Source organism: Tetrao urogallus (genome assembly GCF_951394365.1).
Source record: "Tetrao urogallus genome assembly, chromosome: 1".
NCBI classification, from domain to species: domain Eukaryota; kingdom Metazoa; phylum Chordata; class Aves; order Galliformes; family Phasianidae; genus Tetrao; species Tetrao urogallus.
Genome location: NC_136813.1, coordinates 174,172,414 through 174,186,639, shown reverse-complemented (window position 1 = coordinate 174,186,639; position 14,226 = coordinate 174,172,414). Strand labels below are relative to the sequence as shown.

The window sequence follows — 14,226 nt, the reverse complement described above, 5'->3', positions numbered from 1 at the left end:
TTAGCACCCGCTTAGCACCCGAAGGCACAACACGAGCACAAACAACAGCCACCATACCGAGCCCGCCCCTACCACGCGCCCGCGGCGGGAAGGCACAGCTGGCAGCTGCGGCCGAATGGCCCGTCACGTGACTCCGAGCCAGCGCCGTGATTGGCCGGCGGCGCGGCGGGGAGGCCGCAGTGGTGTGTGAGCGGGCGCTGTGTTTGGGGTGGTGAGGCTGTGCGCGATGCTCGGCTTTCTCTCCAGGGTGTTCTCCTACTTCTGGAGATCTGCGGATGGCGAGGAAGGAGGAGTTGCGAGGTGGACGGACTCAGGTAGAAGTTCCAGTTCGACTGTGCAGCTGGGTGTGGAGCTTGCACCAGGCTGGTGGTGAGGGCCGCGGTGGTCTTGTCCCAGGTGAAGGGGCTGGGCTGGGAGCGGCCTGCTTCAGGAAGGAAACAAGGGGGAAAGGGCTGGCTTTTAGTTTCCGAGCCATGCAGTGCTGTGCCTGGCAGCTGTTTCTCACAGCATCTCCCCGAGTGTGTTGGTCTGTGGTGAGAGTACTGAGAGGAATGGTTTTAAACTGAGACAGGGGAAGCTTAGGTTAGATATTAGGAGGAAGTTTTTCACACAGAAGTTGGTGACACTGGAACAGGTTGCCCAAGGAGGTTGTGGATGTCCCATCCCTGGAGGCATTCAGGGCCAGGCTGGACGTGGCTCTGGGCAGCCTGGTCTGGTGGTTTGCGACCAGATGATCATTGTGGTTCTTTTCAACCCAGACCATTCTGTGATTCTATGATTCTATGATACAGAGCAGGGTGTGAAGGCCCGTTGTGATGGTGGGCAGTGGGTGCCTTCAGCCTTCCCATGTGACGCTGTTTCTGTGAATAAACTAATTTCTGTTGGGCTGTTGATGGAGGTGACAGCATAACCTCAATGTTTGGAGGCTTCAGAATGGTTCGTGTTTAGGGTGCTTTCAGTGGATTTACACAGAGGTATTGTGCAGGAGGAAGGGGCAGCTCCACAGTTACACACATGAGAAGCCAAGAGACACTTCTGTCTAAATCTAGGACAAGCAATGAAAAGAGGTATTACAGGTTGCCTTCTTACTCAGGTAGCTTAAACTTAGTTTGGGATGTAAGTGCTGTACATTGCACTGCATAACTGTACAAGTGCAGTCCATCATGTGCTCGTCCTGCTGCGTGTTCTCAAGTGTGCTACCAACATGTTCTGAGGGTTTTTACATGAGCTCCCACTGGAATGTTTGTTTCTAAGCCACTGCCTCTGTGAGCTGAGTGCATCGCAATGGAGAGAGCTGTCTCTCTTGCATGTGGAGCCTCACAGGTGCTATTTACAACATTACAGCTTTTAAACAGAATGTTGTCTTTAGGTTTGAAAAACGTATGTGTGTTTTTTTAGTATTTTTTACTGTAGAAATGTATTGGTTTTTTTCCACGTGTGGTAATGCTATGTCTGGATTGTAAGATAGTACTGAGTGCTTGAGGTTGGACCAAGTATGTAGGGAGGCTTAACATGGCGGAGTGCTCCAGATGGCTTCAGTAGAGGCTCTGTGTCAGCTGTAAGATAAACACCAACTATAATAAATGTAAAGGGATCTTAAAAATAACAGTTTACTGAAACTACTAAGAGGTGCTTTTTGTGTATGTATGAATACAGAAAGCAAAATACGCTACTCCATTAACAATCACAGAATCACAGAATTGTAGGGGTTGGAAGGGACCTCCAGAGATCATCGAGTCCAACCCCCCTGCCAAAGCAGGTTCCCTACAGCAGGTCGCACAGGTAGGCATCCAGGCAGGTCTTGAACATCTCCAGAGAAGGAGACTCCACCACCTCCCTGGGCAGCCTGTTCCAGTGCTCCGTCACCTCACTGTAAAGAAGTTCTTGCGCACATTTGTGCGGAACTTCCTATGCTGCAGTTTCTGGCCGTTTCCCCTTGTCCTGTCTCCACTCACCACTGAAAAGAGTCCAGCCTCGCCATTCTGCCCCCCACACCTTAGATACTTATAGACCTGGATCAGGTCCCCTCTGTCTTCTTTTCTCAAGGCTGAACAGACCCAGTTCACTCAGCCTTTCCTCATAGGGGAGATGCTCCAGGCCCTTCACCATCTTTGTGTCCCTCCACTGGACTCTTTCCAAGAGATCCCTGTCTTTTTTGTACTGGAGAGCCCAGAACTGGATGCAGTACTCCAGATGAGGCCTTACCAGGGCAGAGTAGAGGGGGAGGATCACTTCCCTCGACCTGCTGGCCACACTCTTTTTAATGCATCCCACAATCTTGGTTGTTAGCATAGCTAATAATACATTGAAAATGAGAAGTGGGCAGAAGTGTGTTAGTTTAAGCCTGAAAGTGTAGTTCAGTGCTGTTGTGTAGAAGTTTCATTAATTAGTAGGTATATACTACATCTAATTCAAAAGATTTGAAACTATGGCTTTCCAGATGAACAGTACATCTCAGTTCATGGGCATATTAACTGTAACATAAACAGCTGTGAATAATTGATTTATATAACAGCGTGCTTATTCACTTTACCTCTTCCTGCAGTATAGAAATCTCAGATGTGTTAGATTCTCTATGCAAACAATGTTGAGAACTGTTTTCTTTTAGTGTGGAGAATATTGAAGATAGTTGTTGGACTAGAGCCCTTGAGAAAAGTCGTTTAGCTTGCAGTTTCCTTTTTGTTGTTGTTGTGGCTGTTGTTTTAATCTCAAGCTTTTCATAATACATTTCTTTCATACAGTTTCAAGACAAACATTATTTTTGCTTAAGTAGCATTTTTCATTAATTGAAACCATAACTCACTGTAAGGCTTCAAGTTTTAAAAATATCAACAGTTGCAAACTAAACAATTTCATATTTAAGTTGGACAAGGGGATGATTATTTTTTTTAATTAAAATGATAGCACTCTTGGTGGCATTCATTCATTACTTGTTGAATGGTTCTGTGAACAAGTGGTTTGCTTTTACCTCAGACCTTTTCCTATGAATGCAGGTGACAAAGAGCTAAAAGCTGTTCGAGGAGTGGTGACAAGATTTTGCAATGATTATGGAATGATAAATGACCTGATAGTTTTCACAGAACATGCTGTTGTAAACAATATGCCGCTGGCTGTAGGACAGGAAGTTATTGCTACTGTTGAAGAGGACAAAATATCGAATGGCTTGAGGGCTATCAAGGTAAGAGATGAATATCAACAGTAGTCTCTCAGAGTCTCACTCTCTCTGTAAGTTGAGACTTTAGAAGTCCCTACGTACTTAGTCTCCTGAACAGTACGAATCTGCCAGCACTTCACCTACTGGGAACGTGTGAGTTTGGACTTGTTTTTATTTTATTCAATTTCCTTTAGAATATTATCCTTTTGTTCTCATTCTCTGACAATCGGTCTGCATGCAGTAAATACTAACGTTGAAGTAATTGTGTCAATATTTAATTACACTTGTGACAAATTTGCTTATTGTTTTTTTTTTTTTTCTAAACTTCAGAGTTATTTTATCATTTTTTTGACACTTCATCTGTGAACTCACTTAAGGCTTGATTATCCATTCCTTCCAACTTTTACCTACTGTAATTCTTTAATCGTATAGGCTTAACTTTAAGGTGCCTGTGAAAATTGAGCTCTCTCACACAGAAAAGCTGTGGCCTTTTGTACGTTAACATGACTGGTGCTTGAAAGGCTGACAGGAGGAGCAGTTGGTAGCTGGGTGGTACAAAACCCATCTTTTTGGCTTGTATCTACTCGGCTTAGCTGCATTTCACTTTAAGTACAGCAGTGAACTATTGTATTTCGTCTACCAAACTCGTCTGAACAGCAGTGCAAGCTAAAATGAGTGAGTCCAGCTGGACACAAGCTGCCTATGCGGAGCCAATCTCAATGTGATTGTGATTTCAAAGTTAATGTAGTTGTCTTTAAATTGTTATTTTGTAGTTAAGGAACTTAAGAGGTCGTGCTATTATAAGGAACACAGTCATCACAGTGACATCAGGCATTGTGCTTCAGTTAGGAAGTGTAAGTTATTAACAGAAGTTATGAAATGTGAGTTTAATAGCCAGTTACCAGATTTAAAAACTTAATAATTGCTGTTCACTTACCTTTACTAAACTAAATCAACAGACAGTGTGCCTATAAACTAGAGAAAGGAGGTAAAAAAAACTTGAATTGATTTGGGATTTCTGAAGCCTCCTGCCTTTCTTTTATGCCATACATATTCTGATTTGTTTTTTTTTTTTTAATCCTGATTTTGTTTCTTGTTTGAGACATTTTTGTCAGTTGCCAGCAGCATTCAGCAGTAACCAGCTGCATGATGGAAGCAAGTTAATGCTATCTTGACATGTGCAGCAATTTGGTTGCTAACAAACCAAAGTAAGATTAGACCCCTTCCCTTAAAAATCAAGGATTTGATCCATTTATTTTAACATTCCAGGTATCTGAAATTCAACAGACTTGAAGGTCTGTAACTACTTAGCTAATGACTAATGAGCTCAAACTATTTCTGAGTTGTTAATAGTTCATAAGAATGAGTTTGGGTCATGGTGATGATTTTTTTTATGTTTTTATTTTTTTACCTGGATTTAAGACATCTTTTTAATACTTGATTCCAGGAAAACTTCAAAGGTTGCATACTTCCATTTTTCTCTGTTTTCTTCCCTCCTTTTATCCAGTATATACTTTAGTAATTGTTCATATTTCTGAAGTGAATAAAATCTTTTTTTCCTCTTAGAAATATATCGGATAACTCCAAGCGGTAAAATGATGGGGGAGCTTTTCTTCAGTGAAACCACTTCATTTTGAAGACAGTGCAGTTTCGTTGTTTAAGTGAGATTAAGGAAAAAAAAAAAAAAGCAGTAGGAAGAGAGTCAGACTATATGGCTAAAACAAAACATGGAAGGTAATCTAGTGAAAGAGAAGTCTTGCTCTTATTTTATTTTTAGTAGAATCCAATAAGCAAGGAGACAAAGCCTGTCTTCAAAGGATGTGGTAGTCTGTAAGGTCTTGCAAATAAAAGAAAATTATTTAACTGTTCTTCTCAGATTAGAAAAAGAAATGCATCTGGGATTACTTTTAAACAAGAGTAATCATAATTATACTGTTTTCTACATTAGAAGTCATGGATTTTCATCTTTGGTTAGAATCAGAGAGTCACTCAGTTTGGAAAAGACCTTAAAGATGGAGTTCAACCACAATCTAACCATACTACCGTAACAACCCTCTGCTAAATCATGTCCCTGAGCGCCACATCCAAATGGTTTTTAAACACCCAGGGATGGTGACTCAATCACCCCCTTGGGGAGCCCATTGCAGTGCTTAACAACCCTTTCTGTAAAGAAGTGTTTCCTGATATCCAACCTACACTTACCATGGAGCAACTTGAGGCCATTTCCCCTTGTCCTGTCACCAGTGAGAAGAGACCAACCCCACTCTCACTGTAAGCACATTTCAGGTATTGGAAGGGAGCAATAAGGTCTTCCCTCAGCCTCCTTTTCCCCAGTCTGAGCATCCCCAGTGCCCTCTCAGATTCAGTCTCTCCTTGTAGGGCACATTCTCCAAGCCCTTCACAAGACTTGTTGCCCTTTTCTGGACCTGCTCCAACACCTCCACATCCTTTCTGTACTGAGGTGCCCAAAACACAGTGCTTGAGGTGAGGCCTCACCAATGCTGAGTACAGGGGCAGGATTACTCACACACCATTCCTGATACAAGGCAGGATGCCACTGGCCTTCTTGGCCAGCAGGGCACACAGCTGGCTCATTGTCAGCCAACTGTCCATCAGAGCACCAGGGTCCCTTTCCATCAGGCAGCTTTCCAGCCACTCCTCCCCAGACCTGTAGGGTTGCAGTAGAAGAGCACTGTTGTCCCTTCTCCAAAGACGTGTTCTAAATACTTGAATAAAAACAAATTGAATTTGTTCTATACTCTTCATTTAAACTGTGGATCACTTTCTACATAGCAGCACAAAGTTGAGATGTATTGAGAGCATTGCTTGAAGCAGTCAATAGCGATTCAGTCACAGCTTCTGAGCATAGGGAAATAAGATTCTTTAATCCCTCAGGCAGGAGAAAACAAATAACTTCCTGAAAATGTTATCATACTGACACAAAACTGCATGCAGTGTTGTATACACAATAATGAATAAATGGGGTAATTGTTTCCCTTGATGTAGTGGCTTTTTATATCATAGCATATTTTGTAAGCTTTTGGGAATAAATTGATTTAGACTTGTAATTACTCCAGACTGGAACAGCTTTGTGACTGCATCTCACTTGTGCAAAGTGTGGTGTTGTTTACAGTAAACGGTGTAAGAGCTGCTGTAATGGAGTGTACTGAGATCTGATCAGTCGTGCTGTTAGCTCAGCAGTTACCATGCGTGATACCACAGGAGGTACGTGCGAGGTGTCCTCCTGGACGAGTCTTCCTGCTCACTGTGTAAATCTTACATGGACACTATATATTCTCTTAGAGTTCTTTGTCAATTCCTTTGCTAAGCAGGGCTCTATTGTAAGAAAAGCCAACTCAAAGGCTGGTTCAGGGAGCTTCAGTGCCTTGCTCTTGTTTTGAGGCGATATGTCAGTATCTGCATTAAGATCTGTATCACAGAATCACAGAATTGTAGGGGTTGGAAGGGACCTCCAGAGATCATCGAGTCCAACCCCCGTGCCAAAGCAGGTTCCCTACACCAATGTATGATCAAGAATAACCAATTAATATCTTGCTTTGTAATGTTCTGGGTGAAAATTGTGCCTCAAAAAATGTCTTGTGAAAAATATAGTAATAGCATTTAACCAGTGTAAAATTATTTGTAGTGTTTGTGAGAAGCCTGGGTGTAGAACTGTGTTTTCCATCTGTGCATAAATGCTGATCTGCAAAGGATAGACAGCAAGGTATGGACTTTTGTCACTGGTGACTTTTTTTTCCTTATATATTAAGAAAATACATTCTGAGTTTCTAATCTTCCTGTGGAAATGAAAACACTGCAGCTATTTTTGTTCCCTTTTCCATTCAGTTATTTTTATTGTTTTAGTTACTTACATTGTTCTAGCTTACTGTTCAGCTTCTTTATTTTGGTTTTGAATTTGTGAACACTTGCTTTCTGAATTAATTTTTTATGGAATTCTGTTTTAAAAAGAGTAGAATATAATTGACTGTGTTAACTTAATGCTCTGGCTTGTACTGTATGTATATTATTCATTGAAAAGGTTGTCTCTAGGCATTTCATTGAGTTTGTTTAATCACCGCAGACATGCCTTGCATGTTTTCTTTATGCTTTCCTCAATCCTCATGCCCATTAGCCTCATAAAAGAATTTGAGATCTCCTTTCTTGCACAGTGCAGTTTCTCTACGTACCATCTGAGTCAGCAGTTCTTGCTGAACCATCAGTAAGTGCTTCTATCCAGTGGTATTGATGTTGTTAATGGTTCTACCAGTCCTTGCAGAGAGCAAAGAAACTCTGAAGAGCAAGTGTTTGAACTGTAGAGCAGGGACTCCGGAAGCCCTCCTGGTACTGGCACTTCAATAGCAAGGAAGAGAAATTTCTAAGAATTGTTAGAATGCTTGTGGAGTAAGTGTGACCAGAGATGCTGTTATCTTTGCCCCAGTGCAGCTAGGGGAAAAAAGGGTTTGTATACATTGACAGTTTGTGGTCTGTGCTCCGCAAAGGCCTGCTTAAGTAAATAAACTTATGTATGAGGTGGTAATAGGGAGAGCACTTAAGAATCAGATGTTTGGATTTTTCTACTTTCAGTGACAGAAGAATGATTGAGAGGCAGAGTAAAATGCATGTGTTCATAAGCAGCATTTTGAAAACATTTATGTTTCTTGCTTGATGTTCTAATTCAGCAAGTCTGAAGATACAGTTTTTGTTGTCAGTATAATGTTAAGAAAACTTCCAGTAGACTTAAACAAGAGCATCAAAAGGACTTTGCAGATTAATTTGTAATTATAGCACTGACAACTATGAAGCATAATGCAACAGACTCTTAAAGGGGAAGGTACTTGCTGTTTAGTACTTGTTTTTTTAAACATATATACAAAAATGAACAACTGCTATGAGTACATAATGATCTGGTAAGGAGATTGACTTCCAGCAGCAGTTGGAATTCTGAGATTTATAATAAGAGCCCTTTTAAATATACATGTTTGTAAGTGTCAGCTCTGTGAATGTTTCTGTTGTGGTTTTTTTTGTTTTTTATGATAAAAACAGGTAGATGCGGTCCAGAGTACATGGGAAGACTACGGTACTGCTTGTAGTGCTACTGAACTACATATGAAAATATTAGTTGGTAATATCACCTCTCTCTCTAAGGATGGTGGCTATATTAGTCACAATACTCTTTTCATGATGGAAGATGTCTGTGAAGGTATGTAGGAGCTTTCTTGTTTTTCTTTCTTAATTTCTGCTTATCTGGTAAGCACACAGTCCACATCCCAGAGCAGTTCTGAGTGGAAGTGTGTGTAGTGAAACAAAGAAAAGGAAGCAACCTGTTTGCACAAAGGAAGCAACGTGATCATTTTCACAGAGCATGATTTACAACCAGTCATGGTGTACACAAGTGTACTTTCCACTGGCTTCGATTAAGGAGTTTGTCAGAACCTACTGGAGACAGGAAGAGCTGAAAAGAAAAGCTCACACTCAGTGAATCTGAACAACTTGTTTTGGCTGATCACGTTATTTAACTTAAACCAGTTCTGCATGGGCATAATATAAATGTAATAGATAGCAATTGAACTTGAGAAATGTTCTATTTTATGTAGGTTTTAGACCTTGTGTGGGTGACTGTGTGCAAGCAAAGTATTTCATTAATCCAGGAACATGGAACAGTAGAGCAGTTGCTGTGAAGCCTTTGAGATACAAGCGAGTGGACAAGGTAAATTACTGTAAATTTATTTTGACAAGAGGAATCTTGTGTGAAGTGGGGGTTTTGTGGGTGCTTCTGGACTTGCAAGTATTGCTAGATCGTATGTAACACAGTATATTGCAAGATATCAACTCCACAAGGGATTATAATGATTGTAGCTTATTTATAACTAAGCTTTTTGAAAACGTGTACACATTCTAGTTAGTACAGGGTGATTAACTTATGTACTGGCTATCAATTCTGAACTTGGGTGCATAGTGTTGGTCTGGTTACACTGATTGTAATAAGGATGCATGGATTTTCAGACTCTTAATAAATTCCACTTTACTTCTTAGTCATTACTTCTTTTAGTGTTTAAATTGTCCAACCATTTTGTATTTAAAATAGTAGTGCTCCCTTTATTTTCCTGAAAATATTTGTGCCTTCTAGGAAAACTTATATTGATTTTATGGATTTTCATATTTTACTTAAATTTCTATAGAGAATAATACTTGTTTGTTGATTGTGGGAAAAGAAAATTCCTTCTGTTTTGACTGCTAATACTGAAGTATAAATTAGGTAAGTTGCTATGCTGCAAGACAGGTGGTGCAGTTCAGTCCAATGTGCACATAGCACTCTCCCGTGGGGCCTAATACTTAGCTAAGTGCTTCTGTTTCCTACACTTTGAGAGCTAAAGACAAATAATGATTCAAGGTAAGAGTTGTATATTTGTCTTTCATGTATTCTGGATCTCTGATTATTCTGTACTTTTAAAACTAGTATGACTAGGGCAGAGAAAACTAAGCATTGGTTCCATGTCTCTTAGCTTAAGCAAATAATACCAAATAACACTGAATAACAACTGTTGCAGGTCCACATTTCCAGCATGTGTGGAAGAACTGGTACAGTAGATGAGAGTATATTTTTCACTCTGGATTCACTGAGACTTCCTTATGGCTATTCACCACGTATAAATGATCTAGTGAATGTGGTTGTGGTGGAGAGCAGTCAGTCATTTTATGTTTGGAGAGCTCTCTGCTTGACTCCAGTCGACCAGAATGGGTAACATTTATTCTTTTGTTCTCTTTCCACTTGCTAACAAGTAGAGATAAATTGCAGTTTAATTTTTCTTGTGTCTGTTGGGAAGATGAGAGTGATACGTTTTAGCCCTGGCTTTTTCTCCTTCCTTTCCAGAATGTGGAGGATCTGCACCTATTGAAGAAGTAAAACAGGTTGAGCTCAGAGATATAGCTGGGCAAGGATTGAATTTTACTGAGTTTAATAAATGCCAAACTCATGCTTTTATTTCATCTGTAGTCTGCATTGCTCTTCTACTGAGGATTGGACTGTTAGAAACCTTAATAAAACTGGTATGAAATAAAGTAGTTAAATATGGGAAGAAGCAAAATTTCGTGAAGTAGTCCACTACACAAGTGCAGAATATGAAGTAAAGTCAATAGCACTTCTGCAGGAGAGATCTGGAGCTGGGCTCACGAATTCAAGCTAGCATTCTTGGTGCAAGCAGTTCTTGGTGGGCTGATTCTTCTGGCAGAAGATAAGCAGTGAACCAATCAGATAGTCCAAAGGAGAGCACCACAGATCTTTGTAAGCCTCAAAAATATTGTCTGTGGGATAATTTACTTTGTTCTGTCTCTACAGAAGATCATAGAATCTTTTGTGTATGAAGGGACCTTTGGAGATCATGTAGTTCATCTCACCTGCAATGAACAGGGGCATCTGCAGCTCAGAGCTCCATCCAGTCTGTCCTTGAATGTTTCTAGGGATGAAGTATTTGCCACCTCCCTGGGCAACTCATTCCTGTGCTTTACTACTTTTATTGTAAAAATAAATAAATCAGAATTTCCATACACTCAGTCTAAATCTTTAGTTTTGAAACTATTTCCCCTCGTCCTATCACAAAAGACCCTGCTAAAGAATCTGTGCCCTTCTTTCATAGAGGTCCCTCGTTAGGTACTGGAAGGCTGCTTTTAGATCTCCCTGGAGCATTCTCTTCTCCAGATTGAAGAGCCTCAGCTCTCTCAGCCTGTCCTCACAGGGGAGGTGTTCCATCCCTTGCACCATTTTTGTGGCTTTACTCTAGATGTGCTTCAACAAGTCCGGGTCTCTCCTGTGCTGAGTTCTCCACATCTGGATTACTCCAGTTGAGATCTACACCAGTGCAGAATAGAGGGGCAGGATCCCCTCTCTTGAGCTGCTGGCAGTGAATCATTTGATGCAGCCCAGGATATGGTGGGCTGTGAGGACACATTGCTGGCTCATATCCAGCTTACTGTGCACCAGTACACTTCACATCTTCTTCAGCAGGGCTGTGCTTCATCCTTACATCCCCCAGCTTGTACTTAGAGTGGGGGTTGCCGTGACACAGGTACAGGAGTGGGCTTTGAGGGTCAGCTCTGATGTAGCTAATGAAGAACAACTGTGTTAATTTTCTACTTTGCTGCATTGGGTAACTAAGGAGTACCTTAGAGTATACAAATATTGGAGACGTTATTAAACTCTATTGAAATGCCTTTTTAACTAACTGAATAGTCTTTCTAGTGAAGGAGTAGAAACAGTTTTTAAGATGTCTTTTACAAGTAGCCAGTCAGATCATTGAGAGCGACAAGAAGTTTGTGACTTTGGCCTTGTAGGCTTTCTTCAGTAGTGCAACAGTAGTGCTTAAGGTTGCTTTTTGGTTTCCAGCTTTTTTTTTTTTTCAACTTTTTTCCATTTTGTACTTCTTTCAGATTGTTGCAGTAGGCAGAAGATGCACCCCAAGCATTTACATCTTTGAAAACCTTTAAACAGTCTGTTCATTTTCTCTTTCAAGCTCCAGTGCTGAGTAGGACTGTTGCTAAGGACCTGGTCTCTGATGTTTCCTGCTTCAGCTCCCAAGGAGTTCCACAGTAGCTTCAATCGCCATTTGCTTCAGCTCTTCAAGAAAGAGCTAGCTTCTTAATCATTTTAATCTCGTATTCAAGTTTTTACTCCGGTTTACAGTGGTATTGATGAAAGGCTTGCTGTTTTTATTTTTTTGCTTAAACTAATAAAGGTAACCTAAAGGTTCAGGAAGTGTAAGTAGCTGAGGAGGTCAATTCTCTCAGCTGCTTCTGCATAAACATTGTCACTGTTCTTTGGTATGATAGTTCTTAATCCAAGATACTTCCTGAGTGTGCTGAGTTAAAATACTTTTGAAGTCTGTTTGTTTCAAGACTACTATTATAAAATTCAATCTTCTTACAGGGAGTCTCAGTCAAATGGACATGATACAGATGAACCTTATGAAAACTTAATGAGAAACAAAGGAGGGCTGGAGGTATCAAAAATAACTGATTTTGGAACTATGAAGCAGGGGGAATCTAGAAGCATGATCATTTGGATAGAGTAAGCCCTTCTGCTTGTTCTGATCTTTTTTCCATTCCACTACTCTGTAGTCTGTAAACCTCTATTTTGTACAGAAGTCTCTCATTGTTAATGTTGTCATTTATGGTTTTCAAATAACCCATGAATACAGGGATTTTGGAGAAGTTTTTCTTGTTAGAATTAATGACATTAGGATGATCTTTTTAAAGAGCCTGCAATTTTCAGAAAGTGTTCTGCAACTTTCCAATCATAAGTCTCTTTTAAATCCTAGTTTTTTGGGTATGGATGCAGAAATGGAGTCAAAACTGAATGTTCTGTTTGTTGTGATGTCTTCTTATTTCCTAAGGTTAATTTCCCTATCACTGGGGAGAAGGGTTTACTGTTACTTACAGTTTACAGACAGTATTTCTGTATGTATATTGCTGATTCTTCTGCTGGATTTCATATGGTACTTGATATGACCTAGAAGTACTAACATCTAGCAGAATTCTAGTCCTTGTGAATTAGAAGAAGCAGAGCAGTTTCTTGCTGATATGCTAGTTATGAAACAGTGGTGAATTAACCCCATGAACAATTAGGATTTTATGTAGGATTAAGCTTCCCGTTATCAATGCTGTCAGTGAGTTTAATTATATGATTAATCTCATAACTACTTCTAGGAATAAAGGGAGTGTACCACAGTCCTTAATAAGCTGCAGATTAGCTGGATGGGTGAAAGACAAGCAATTCAGTTTTCAGATTCCTCAAAAATACCAGAATAGTCCAGCAGCATATCTGTCATCTTCTCCAGCAAATCAAGAAAGCATTGCAAAAGCTGCAGTGAGTTCCTGTGGAGCAGCATCACAGTCATTGACTAATACATCCATTATGAAGAATGGAATCATTTCAGGTACAGTCAAATGTTACCATTTTAAACTGTGTGTGCAGACTCCACAGAAGACCCATAAGTTTGTTTGAAAAGGCTTGTCTATGCTAGCCATAACAATTCTGACAATAGAATTTATTATTATCTGTTTTCTGCAGAAGGAGTAAATCCTCAGGAAATAAATTTATCAAAGACAGAAGAAAACTTTTCCCTGGTTAAAGATCAGAATCTGTGTCATAGAGAAGAGCAGAGAGATGTACAGCAACCAAGAGATGATGCTGATATAACCAAAGAAATTGTCATCCCGCCAGGTGGAAAAACATCCATAGTGATCATATGCACAGCTGTGTAAGTATTTCTTTGTACTGATTGATGTAACAGAAACAGATCATAGTGGTAGTTGTCGATCTTAATGATTCTAAGATCATCCAGTCCAATCATCAGCTCACCACCACCATGCCCACTAAACCATGTCACTCAGTGCAACATGTACCCATTTCTTGAACATCAGAGGCAGTGACTCTACCACCTCCCTGTGTAACTTGTTCCGGTGCCTAACTGCTCTTTCTTATAAGAAATTCTTCCTAAAACTGAACCTCCTCTGGCACAACTTAGGACTGTTATTTACTTCTCATCACTAATGATCTGAGAAGAGGCCAACCTCCAGCTTGCCACAGCTTCCTCTTAGGAGGCTGTAGGGAGCAATAAGACAAACTCTTATGAGCTTCCTCTTGTCCTGACTGAACAGTCCCAGTTTGTTCAGCTGTTCTTGTGCTCCAGACCCTTCCTCAGCGTTGTTGCCCTTCTTTGGGCCTCAGTGTCTTTCTTGTAGTAAGTGGTCCAAAAGTGAGCACAGTACTCAAGGTGCAACCTCACCAGTTGCAAGTACTGAGGGATGTTCACCTTCCTCTCCTGCTGATTGCACTGTTTCTGATACAAACCAGAATGCCATCGTCCTTGGCCACCTAGGCTCACTGCTGGCTTGTGTTGAGCTGTCAAATAACACCCCCAAAACCTTTTCCTTCTATGCTGCTTGTTAGCTACTCTGTCCCAAGCTGATAGCATTGCATGGTATTGTTGCGACCAAAGTACAGGACCCAGAAGTTGGTATTGTTGAAGATTATACAGTTGGCCTCAGCCTGCTGGTCTGTCCTATGCAGATCCCTC

At 40.6% G+C, this 14,226-nt stretch overlaps 1 protein-coding gene across 1 annotated transcript in view; it reads left to right on the top strand.

The window, feature by feature from the left end:
• Positions 1-275: 275 nt before the first annotated feature.
• MOV10L1 (Mov10 like RNA helicase 1) overlaps positions 276-14,226 on the top strand; it is a gene marked incomplete at both ends in the record, with an annotated part of 33,664 nt that continues 19,713 nt past the window's right edge. The window contains 5 exons of the mRNA XM_079533574.1: positions 276-369; positions 2,994-3,178; positions 8,198-8,354; positions 10,026-10,086; positions 12,075-12,215. Coding sequence (XP_079389700.1) covers positions 276-369; positions 2,994-3,178; positions 8,198-8,354; positions 10,026-10,086; positions 12,075-12,215 — 638 coding nt within the window. The remainder of the gene's footprint in view (positions 370-2,993; positions 3,179-8,197; positions 8,355-10,025; positions 10,087-12,074; positions 12,216-14,226) is intronic.